The sequence below is a fragment of the Alligator sinensis genome, unplaced genomic scaffold (assembly GCF_000455745.1).
Source record: "Alligator sinensis unplaced genomic scaffold, ASM45574v1 scaffold7_1, whole genome shotgun sequence".
In the NCBI taxonomy this organism is placed as follows: domain Eukaryota; kingdom Metazoa; phylum Chordata; order Crocodylia; family Alligatoridae; genus Alligator; species Alligator sinensis.
This window is the reverse complement of record NW_005841843.1, coordinates 4,802,694-4,814,937: the sequence shown is the minus strand read 5'-3', so window position 1 is coordinate 4,814,937 and position 12,244 is coordinate 4,802,694. Positions and strand designations below refer to the sequence as shown.

At 37.9% G+C, this 12,244-nt stretch overlaps 1 protein-coding gene across 1 annotated transcript in view; it reads right to left on the bottom strand.

Annotated features, from left to right (window-relative positions):
• LOC102385477 (teneurin-2) overlaps window positions 1-12,244 on the bottom strand; it is an 818,212-nt gene that overhangs the window by 120,677 nt on the left and 685,291 nt on the right. Inside the window, exons 11-12 of the mRNA XM_025205636.1 lie at window positions 9,137-9,337; window positions 6,236-6,421 (exon numbers count right to left, since the gene is read on the bottom strand). Of these exons, the coding sequence (XP_025061421.1) occupies window positions 6,236-6,421; window positions 9,137-9,337 (387 nt within the window). The remainder of the gene's footprint in view (window positions 1-6,235; window positions 6,422-9,136; window positions 9,338-12,244) is intronic.

Sequence of the window (12,244 nt, the reverse complement as noted above, 5' to 3'; positions counted from 1 at the left end):
GCCAATATAGGAATTGCTACGTTGCCTTAGTTTCTACATATTATAGTTGTGATGCTCTACCTACCAGGGAGTCTGATGCCTCCACAGTAAATGCTTCCTATTAAAATACATTTATTTTCATTCCAAGAATAAAGGATTCCAAGAATAATTGCAAGGAATCTATGTATGTCTCTTTGCTCTTGAAGCATTAGAACCTTTGCAAAAATTTCAGGCTATCCTATTGCAATATGTAGTTTGGGCTTAACCTGGATACATTTTAATCCTGACCCATTGCTTTCCTACTCCTCCGTTAGGTCTGCTATCCTCAGGTTTCTTGGTATCTTGGTGTCACTTTTAAACATTTCTGGAAAAGGCCCTTTCCTTTTCAGGAAGCTTGATAAGAGTTTTAGGGAAAAGTGATGGCACCGTATAGAGATTTAATAAAAATAATAATAAATAATAGATTAGTAATATGTCAGTCTTGAGAGTATTACTTATTGGGCAAAAAAGTGGAGAACTACTGCAACACTTTACAATGGGAACTTCTTCAATTTCAATCTAGCTAGGTTTTCAGAAGATTAAAATATAAATTATTTGCACAGAATGGCAATAATCAATGAAAATACCTCCACTTAATTCATCTGATTACTATTATTGTTTTGTCTTGCAACAGACAGAAAACAATGAGGAAATCTATCTAGTGACACTCAAAATGAAGTATAATACCATGTCACTAATAAGTCCATCCTAGCAAGAAACTTGCTACCAATGCTGGGATCCTACAATCGTTGTTAAAGAAATCTAGTGCCATGTAGTAAATTAACTTATATTTTGCTTTAACATGTTGTGCATCTTTGTCTGTTATAGATTAGATTTAAATGGCTAGATATATATATCTGAAAAAGGCTAATACAGCCAGATCCCTCAAAATTGATCTCCTTTGTCATAAATGATGCTTTCCCACTGTCTTTTCTCACACACTTCTTCCCACCTCTCCTGTAAATTGCCTTTCCTTGTATCATTATTGTTGTAATTACTTCAAGAAAATCAGTAAAAGAAAAAATTCTTTGACACAAAGAGCATTCCAACAGGACAAAACTACCCCGCTGTGTCAGAATACAACACAAAGCTGCACTGGGTAGGGTTTTGTTGATTATTGACTTGGTAGCTAGAAAAATGAAAAAAACGTATGTAGCAATCTGTTTGATGATATGTTGCACTGTCCCTTCTGGGGAAACCAGTGAACATGCCCAGAGGCTACAAAAGGGCATCTTCCCAATATGTCTTGGACAAATGGTCTCTCTAAATTTCAATCAAAACTAAAGATGGCTTACTTCCTATCTGGTCCTCATATCTGGTAGAACTCTGTGCTTCAATGATGGGATCCCAAGTCTTCTACCACTTGAATGTAAACTTAGTTCATGGTGGTTAAGTGTCTGAAAGTAACTGTTTTTGATGGGTGTGGTAGAGGCCATACTGAAAGATTTGGAGTTCTCAGCTTAATTCATTGTGGACCAAAGTCTACATCAAGTAATCATATGTGGCTGGAACAAACAAATTACTGTAGTAGGTCAAACAAACGGTCTATGTTTGAAACTTGACATACTGATTGGTACTCTCAGTAGAGAGGTCAAGTGCTCAGTCTAGGAGATGGCATCCCAGATGGTGTCTTCTGCAAGACAGAACTGAGGCACAGTGGTAGACTCTGTCAGAAATCTGGCACTTATGGCCAAGGCACAAATAAATTGAGGGGCTCAGTCTCCAGGGCTGTGAAAGGTGACACCCTTCACCAGTACTAAGGTAATAAAAGAAACAAAAATTGCAGTACTCAATTTGACCAACTGTAATAACTGATCATATACAATAACATTTCTATGTTATCAAATACCTCCAATCACAGTCGCCTGCCACTATGTTTTGCTTACACATCCATACATAGAAAGAAGGGCTGTCCAGCTTTTATCTAGGGGTATATATATATAATATAACAGGCGAGGCAGTTGAAAAAAAACGTTCAGGGAATAGGACTTACCAAAGGAAGATTGGTGCCTCCACTCCTGTGGAAAGAGGTCACCTTATTCATGCCACAAAACATAGGCTGTTGTATTCGTATTGTCTGATTAATTTCCATTCTTGGACTTCATAAATACTCAGTGTGTTTATCCTGGTTCCATTGAAGTCAGTGGAGTTTTGCCAATAACTTTAGTGGAGCCAATATTTCAAACTCAGTTCTGTTGAGACATGGCTTGCAAAAGAATGACATTTTCAAAGTGATGTTTCTGTCTATTTTTTAAGGTTTCTGTCCATGCTATATTTCCTTTTCTTTGTCATTACAAACTTCCCCTTGGAAAGAAATGAATCCCTGCACCCTGGTAATATGCAACAGTTATAGCAATTCAAGTTTCATTTCTGACTAGCTGATCTATTTTAGGACATTAGGGTTTAATAACAGTTAATGCTTAGACATATCAAAGAAAGAGAATCTCTCATAATAAAATTCAGGCATGAAATTGGTCCAAGATTTAGCTACTGCTGTACCTAGTCTTTCTCTATTTTATTAGTTTTGCATTAACTTCTTTGTCCTTATCTAAATTTTCCCCTATTATTTAGTTATAACCTCATCCACTATTGCAATCACTTATTAAGCACATCAGGGCACGTGTCTCTTTTTAGATTGGGTAAAAGATTCATTTTCTTTATTATTGCCATCAGACTAAACTATCTGCCTTCCTAACTACTGAAGTAGGAAAGTGAAGTGTGATGTAGAATGCAGAGCTTTGCTTTGCTATACGAATCAGTTATGTAGGACCAGTGACTTTTTCTCTTTTCAGCTATTCTGCTCTCCATTGACATATCAAAGTCTGACTACAGCTTTTCTTTTATACTAGTACTCTTCTATTCTTATATTTTATCTCTGCTGCTACAAGCAGAAAACCATTATTGGAATTCAAAACATGTTTTTCAATGAGCCAACACTATCATTCTTGGAGACTTTTCAGAGTTCCCTCGTTAGAATGCAGTAATGGAGTAAGAAACAACACTTTTTGTTGAATTTAGCCAGAGGGAATGTTAGCTGTAGCAGTCAGTGCTGAAATGTCACATAGTATACTTAAAATATGATTTAGCTTTCGCTAAATGTCTGGAAAGGAATAATTTGGCATCAAGTAAAAGAAAATAATATATTCTGAGTGAGTGTGAATATCTCCAGCTTGCTACAGCCATCACCTTTCCTCTGCCACATTAATCCAATGTGGTCTGTTCCTAAAGAAACTCAAGGGAAAGTAAAAAATATTCGGGTATATTTCAAATTGCTCATTTCCCCACAAAATAGAGCATTTGCCCTAATTGGGCTTGCTCTGAAGCCCAATTAAAGTCAGGGAAGTCTTTTCATCCACTTCAGTGGGGTTTAGATCAAGGTCATAATCATTAGAGGCAGGTGCATATTCAGAGTAAATTATTCATTTAATGAATTTTCCTTCTTTTTCTGTTCGCAAACTGTCTGTGAGCAATTTACAATTTTCTCAGATTTACTGAAGAAGAAATCCTGGCGTATAGCTGTCCCTAAGCAGTTAATTTTGACTACTCAAAATTCAAACTGTGTTGTTTATTTCAGGGGAGGGGGATGGGAAAGTGAGGGCAGACAGGAGCTGAAACATGTCAGATGGAAGGTTTTCTACGTTTTGACTCTCTGAATCAGGTTGCTGACATAATATCCTCTTTTTTAAGCTGAAAATTCACTGAATACCATTACCAGCAGTAAACCAGTTTCCTAGATTTCTCACTGAATGCCAAGGCAGAGAGGGAACAGACAAAGACCAAGTGAATGTGTGTAAAACCTCAAAGACCTGGATAACTTATTCTCATGTTAAGCTTTCAGTCTCTCTTTGGCAGCAGCAATTCTTTGGGAGTAGTTATGCCCTTTATGCTGTACTCACTGATAAGTGTTTATCCTGGACCCCAAAAGCTAGCCATATACTAGAAATAAAAAAGAAAGAGCATCCTGTTTTCTTACCCTCTGGTGAATTCAACTGCACTGCAGCAATATGCTGTGTATGTACAAGCAAGATTATATTCAGGCCCAGTGATAAAGAAAAATGGAATTCCTTTTCAACCCACTCATAAGAATGAACATGTATTTGTCTACATAGCTCATTATTTATACTGAAATGTGGGGTAATTACAGCTGTAGACCTGAACTTTGGGCCCTAGTCCCATCTCTGCTACAGACAGACACACACAAAAGTTCAAACATGCCTTTTCAAGAAAAAGCCAGCACAAGAATAGCTTATTCTCCTCAGAAGAAACATCTTTGCCTCTCTCTTGGAAGAAATGTATGCATTTCATTCCTGTGAAAACTAGGGTAAAATATCCCTTTACAGGCCATTTACCTTATTTACAGGCCATCTACCTTATTTACAATTTGAGATATTAAAAAGTGCACAGAAAATAACGCTAAGCACAAAGCTTCCTTGAACAACCTAAGAAAGGCATCTTTTTGTATGCACAGTAAAGTTAATCTTAGACATTTCAGCTATATCTAAACATAGGAATATACTTTAAAAGATTACAAAGCCAAACAAATTCAGCACAAGGGGGAAAATATTTTTTTTGAATAAGCAATTACTGCACAATTGGAGACAAAAGGCAGGGTTGACAATTGTTTGGATGTTTTAAAGGTCCGGGAATTAATTAGCACAGTGATAAAATGTCATGATTATCCTGGCAGGAAAGTACTGACAGGGCAGAAGTGCAGAGGGCAAAAGTAAAAAAACCGCTCAGCAGCATCATTGGTGACAAAGTGCTGAATCACAAAAGCTTTGATTTAAGTGATATTAAAATACAGCATCAGAAGCTTGTGGCACCACAACATCAAAGGAGATGCCCTAAAATGTATAGATTACTTATTTATAAGGGTGTATTTTTAGTATCCAGCCAGTAAGTTTCCCAGGAGATTTGCACATCCAGAGAGATTCAAAGGGAAACTTAAAAGAAAATCCGCTCAAGGGGTGCAAAATTTTGACCAGAGTTTTAGCTTACGAAGAAACAATTCACTGGTAATAGGACTGTCCCATTAGGGTCCCTGATTGCCATAAAATCTCAATTCACATACTGCCTCTTTGTTGTCCATTTTACAAAATACTTTTTAAAGGTAATTAAAATCATGTTGTCTATGTTTTTAACCCATTTTTACTTTTTAAAAGGATATTTGATAGTAAAATATGTGCCCCAGGGAAATGGAAAATGGACACATTTGTCTTCTAAGAGAAAACCATGCTGCTTTCAAAGTGCATAGCCTTTCAATTTGCAGACACATTCCTTTGTTCCAGATCATTTTTACTCAGATTTCTTAGCAGAGGCGAGCCCAGTTAGAAACTCACTCTCCTTCCCTTTTGCCCATACAGTGGAAAAATAGAGAATATGGCCTTAGCTTTCAACAGAGTCTGAGCAATACAGTATGCTACCTAATTTTTTTGCAGGAAAAGAGAAAGAATTGCATTTAGCAATAATGAATTTCTCTTAAAATTTATATTTAAACCATTTTAATTTGAAAAGATATAGTATCTTTAGTGTGTGTGTGTGTATAATCTTTTTGAACTTCCCAGGCCAACATATCACAGTTGAGATGCAATCGCGTTAGTCACGGCACTCTGCATGATGCCAATGCTGTACTGAGCAGCATGCTATTAGGAAAGGGTACATCAGCAGGCTGCAGTACTGACTAGGCCCTCCCATGCTGTGACTATCTATATGCAAACACCATGCCCACTGTCACAGCACAACAAGGGAAAATGCTAGGGAGCTATTTCTGTAACAACGGGAGCACTTATTCCTCCTCAACTTGACCCCTGCTCTGTGTGGTTATTGTGGTGATGTGTTTCGGATGTGATGTATAATAGCAGGAAAGCACTGAAGCATCAGACCAGGAAATTAAAAAGGATCCCATTCACACAAAGAAATGTTTAGTTAAGTTTGAAAAGCTTGGCTCAGATGGTACCTTGATGGACCATTTGTTACATCTTTACTTATTAGTGTCCATTTGCATGTGGTTTTTTTCAGACTCTGTTTGTTGTTGATTTTAAATGATTCCCAGAGTTCCTCTGTATTCCACCTTAGATTTTGAGAGGCAGAACTGATATTTGGAAGCACTAGGGTCCTTAAAGGAACAGCCTATTACAACACACAATAGTAACTATGTTTCTACGATTTATGAAAAGAAAGCAATATGTGCCTGTTTCGGTGCCTGTCGTTTGCCTACCAATGGTGCAGTGCTCCCCATTCCAGCCCTCTCTGCATTCACATTTCCCATCTTTACAGGTTCCATGTTCCGTGCAGCGGGGATGGCACACACGCTGGTCACACGCCACTCCTGTCCATCCTTCTTCACAACGACATGCTCCGCCAATGCACACACCATGAGTGCCACAGTCCACAGAACACACTTCTAGGAGGATAAAAAAAAATGAAAGGATGATTACAGCTGAATACTGTCATTTTGAACTGGGCAAAGGAGCAGTGGGAACTTAAGATGAAAAGTAACTCAAATTGGCACCTTGCTCCTATAAACTATATGCTGTCAGCCCAGCATGCTCATATTCCCACCAAAACCAGCCTCCCTCCACCCCTGTTTTTATTAAAAGAAAATAACAAATTCCACAACCTGAATGCTGCACTGACAGGTCCAAAGCTGACTTCTTTGTTCAGTGCAAATGAGTTTTCCCATACAACTCCATTCACATGCTTCAGGCCTGGCATGAAGATATAATTTCTACGGGTAAGACTGTAATTCTATTTCTATGGCCCCATCTGCACGTTACACTTAAGGCATGATTAACTGGTTAATCACGCCTTAAGTTGTGATCCAGCTATACATTCAATCAATTAATGGCATGATAAAACAAGCAATAAGCCACAAAATTATTCCAGAAAAATGGTAATAACTTTGGGGATCGTTCTCATCATTCCATTAATTGAATGAAGGGGCTCCCAACCATAGGGACGCACCATCTTCTGTCAGCCCCTCTGCTGGTGAAACTATTAGTGGAGCCAGGGTTTCACATCATGGAGCTCTGTTAGCTGCCAGGGCTTGCAGTGGGGCCAGTGTTCCTCATACTGCCCTGGTTGGGAGCCTCATCAGCTGGGGAGCTCACGGTAGTGGGACCACACTATCTGGATCCTGGGCTCCCCCTGCATCAGCAATAAGGCATGATAGGATCTAATGCTCAGTCCCATAATCACACCTTCTGCCATGCAAGTGTGGTATGGCAGGAAGTGTGATTGTCTGGATCCTGCATCAGATTCTTTACCTGAGGGGCCCTAAGGTTTATTCAGAGTTAGCGTCTTCTGCTGAGATGGCCAACAAGGGGGATAATTATGGTCAGTGTTTGGGAATGGAAATTTGTAAGTTAACTCAATTGAGATAACACCAACCCATTTCATCTGGGGTCATTCAAAGCAGATCTTCATTGGGATTCTGAGAGTGCTGCCAATTAGTATGCTACCCCCACTCGCTCTCATTCAAAGCATGTTCAAGAGTTAGATAGCACAGCCAGTTTAGTGCTGTCTTGAGTATAAGCTAGGAAACATGCCTTAAAGATAGAAAGCCTGGAAGCAATTATTGGTGTGTGTGTTGGGGGTTGCTTTGTTGATGGGCTTGGACATGCACTGAGCATAAGTGGATACATGGGGTGTGCTTCTTGGCAGTGCTCTTGGAAGACAGCGTAGACATGCCCTTGGAGTCTGGGAGAGATCTGAAATAGCAACCTGCCGCCCTACAGCCAATCCCGAGTCATCCAGTCTCACCGCAAACATCAGCATAACATTGAACTGTGCCAGTTACAACTGTAGAAAAACTGTCATGTTTTCTGCCTCAAGTATTAGCTGTAAAATGGCAACTTAAATTCTCAGTCATGAACTTTTAGAGCTGATGAGAACACATGAAGCAGAAAGAACCCGTCTTGATATTCACTTGCCCCATCCAGAATTCAGTGCTGGTACAATAATCTCACATTTACTTAACAGCTAACTGGATTGGGCACAGATGAGGAATTAAAGAACAGATTCAAAGTACTATTTCTCAGAATTCTAATCTGAAAATTCATATTATAATAAAAATCAAAAGAAAAATTCCAGGAGATAATATTTTCAATTATTGTTTTCCAAATAAACTATTCAGTGTTTCATCCAAATTGTAAGTTGATCTTCCTGACTTCTTTGTTGTCACGAGTACAAAGTTCCAGGGACATTCAGCTAATTGCATCACTAGGCAAGCTGGATGTTTTGTATTTACTCTACAGATATCTCTTGATGTGAAACTAATTGCTTAGATTCTTTTTCTATTTGAACTGCCAAAGAGAAGAATTTTCATTATAATGGTTTTTTGCTGTTATATGACTTTTTATGAATGAATACTACATACAAGGTTCTTTCTAACTCCAAAGTGTTTTGAAAATATTAACAGATTATTGCCTACTAATGTAAAGCCTTACATTAACAGAAAGAGACACTATCACAACACACACAAGTTTCACTTTGAGAATAGTAACATTACATTTCCTAATTCCAAGCTCCTAGCCCTGCACTGAAAATGCTATAGTACGTAATCTTTAAGGAATAGCTACTTACCCATAGTAACTAGAGTACAATATACTGTATTTACTCAAATATAAGATGAGGTTTCCCCCCCAGTCAGCATGGGGGGAAGCCCCTTGTCTTATATTCGCATATGAAGAGGAGGGGCGAGCAAGAGCCTGCAGGCCTTCTACCGCTGGCCCCTTTGTGGGGGTGTAAGTTGCAGGGGGATCAGGAAGACTGCAGGGGGAAGATGTGGGTGAGGCAGAGGGCAAGGGGCTGTAGCAGTGGGGTGGGTGGGATTCAAGAAATCTCTCCAGTACTTAGATTCCATACCTGAAAAATTGTAACAAATGGATAAATTTTCTATATACAGAATCTAATTATTAGGGGGTTGTCTTATAATTAAAGTCATCTAATATTCAAATAAATATGGTAAATGACTTCACTGTCCAAACACTGAAAGAACAATTTATATTTCATGTAAATTATTTGCATTTTAGGCTCTTCCCTGACATCAGAATGTTAAACAATACAGTAAATGGGAAAGAAAGATTACCACAAATCCAGGCAGAAATATTTTTCTTACCAACAGAGCAGTCAGGACCCATCCAGTTGGGATCACAGCTACAGAGGCCTGTGTCAGAGAGGTAAGTACCATGTCCACTACACTGGTCTGGGCATTGTGCTCTGGGAAGCTCACAGGTTAGGCCACCCCAACCTGGGCTACAGAGACATTCGCCATTCACACAGACACCATGATTGGAGCAGGTTGGATCCAAACAATCAACTAAATAAAGAAAACAAAATACATTTTGTTTGAAAAGGGTCAGTTCACCCAACATACCATCTGGATGATACGGCTTGAGAGATCAGTGTTCTATGATGTGTATATTGCTGAGCTGAAGGACAGTACTGTTATATTGTGAAGTATGGTAGGACTTAGATTTTTCATGTCTGGGAGGTTTGCAACCTGCTTAATTCACAATAGATTGTTGAATTAAGAATGAGCCACTCAGCTGATTGCTGCAGTTTTTACTTCAAAGAGTACTGTTTCTCCACACCGTTGGAGTCCTGCGCTGTTGATCAGAGAAGTAGTGCCCTTGAAATAAAAGTGGCAAATAGCTGGAGTGCCTCAGCAGTCCCCCCACAGCTGTCTGCTCTGGCTATATATACCCCTGACCAGTTTGCAAACCCTCATTTTCACAGGGTTTAGGAACCTCATCCGATGAAGAATCTAGGTTCTACTCTCTAGAAAACTCCTGCAGTTGCTCTTTAAGCCACGTACAAATCTATCCTGAGAACTGGAGAGTACAAAAAATACCATTCTACCTGCTGGGACATGAATGCCAGAAGATGAAAAAGATAAAACAAAAAAGATGCATCTTAACCTGACTTTGGAAGAATAAAAGAATGACTGCATTAAAATAACAGTGAAAATAATATTTTAAATCTAGAGGTCCACATTCAGGGCATACTTCTGGTGAATTAAACTGAAGTTCCAGCAGTTCCAAGATAATAAATAAAATTCAAAACTAAATAGAAATTGAGTAAGTATAATACTTTACATGGATCCAAAATACCTTTCTTCAGAGGATTTCAAAATAATTTACCAAAACTAGTTGTTAGGAATGTTACTATCATTAGTATATAACACATTATAATACAATCATACATATAATGTAATAGATATTAATATTATAGATATGTCTACATATATCCTGCATATATAATACAATTACAGTAGAGTAATATCTGTACTGTATCCATTTTACTAAGTGAAGGAAAATGGAAGCACAGATTTACTGAGTCAAATACCCATAAGTTAAAATTTTCAAAAACACCCATATGACTTTGGAGGCTAAGATTGATTTTTAAAAGTAAAATAGAGGCTTTAGAACCTAAGCTTCACTGAGACTCCTAAGTCAGGCAGGCACCTTAGAACATGTTATTCACAGTCAGTCAGTGGCTGATCTATGATTAGAATAGAAGAGTTCCAGTTTTCTGAAATCTGTTCTAACCACTAGACCACATTCCTTCTCTTAACAGTGATAGATATTGTTTCAACTATTTCTCAAACCAAAAAAAAGGGAAAACAAAGTTGTTTAACATGTTCTTTTTTGTAAATGGTGGAAAACTATCCATGTGGTTTGAGTTGCCATCTTGGATCTCACTGAGGGATGGTGTGTGCCAGCTGTATCAGAAGTGACATTTTAGTTTCAAGGTTTTTACCTTACAGCAAGTATTTGTTTAAGTGAGCTGCACTCTATTGTAAAATGTCAACCTGGAGGTTTTATAAACAGCGTTTCACTGCAGAAGTGAGCATCAAGGTCAAAGTGATGTCCTAAGTAAAATAAATTCATCTCATGACTAGCGTACATTAGTGCACAGCTGAAGAACTAAGAATGATTGGCATTCACTCTTGAGGCTGTATGAAGTTTGGAGTGTATAATGAAAGTGATTTATCTCTCATCTTTTCCAAAGATGGCCCTTCTGAATTAAGGAAGAGAGTTTCACTGAACCTTATATGAACAATACTTTACTTTCAAAACTTGGCCGCTCCCCTAAACACAAATTCTCATCAAATGCATTGTGAAGTTAGAGAACATTAAAAAAGTAGTATATAAATCAGATATGACAAACAAGATTGAAGCAGACACATATTAAAGATGACATAATAGGAATTATCAAATAGGTCTGATTTTAATTCAGGTTTATTTCCTATAGAAATAAATGACCATGGTATCTTTGGCGAGATTGCTTATTATAATGTGACAGCACTGACAGGATTTTTTATCCAGTTATTTAATTCTGGAAATACTAGTTCGTATTTTACTAACTACAGGGAAAACAAGATAGTTTAGTAGACTTTGTCAGAAGAAACCTCCCAAAGTTCAGAAGTTTATTTAAAGTTACTGACATATTTTGAGTTATGAAACAAGGTGGCTATTTCTGGTGAACATATTCCCTTCTTGGAATTTTCACTGTTTTCTGGCAGAATCCCAAATCCTTTTAAATGCTACGATGGTCTTATCCTTATTTGGTATTTTTTCTGAATCCAGCAAATACAGAGTTATATGTAAGCAACTATACTGAAACAAAACAAAATACAACCAGCCACTATTAACAAAATACAACCATCCCCAGCATTGCAGCGTTCACGAGTCACGCCTGGTACCTCGAGGTACATAGAAAAAACATTTAAAGCTCTGTCTATGGCCAAAAAACTGATTCTTTGAATAAGCATTGAATCTTCAGATTCAGATTCAGCTGAATTGAATCAGGGACAGTGATCTGAATCAATTAATCAAATCACTGTCCCCAATTTGGGCCAAATCCAAATTGAATATGGCCCATTTCGCACATCCCTAGTGAATACCAACATGGGGGAGCTTTCAGGTAAGTATCACAACCCCTTAAAAATGGAAGCAATAATAAAAGCAATGTAGAAACAATGACAATGTAGAATGTAGAAACAATGTAGAAACACATCCCTCTTCCAGATAAATTAGCTACCTTTCCACTACCCTGAATTATGGTATATAGGCAGAGGGAAAGCAGCTGAGATTTATTATCACTGAACAAGCCTGTCATCAACCCCCCCTTATTTTACAGAATAATGTTTGCTAAACTTTCTGCCTATTGTTCTAGGTAAATATATTTTACAATTATTTAATTCTATCAAGTGATTAAGTAA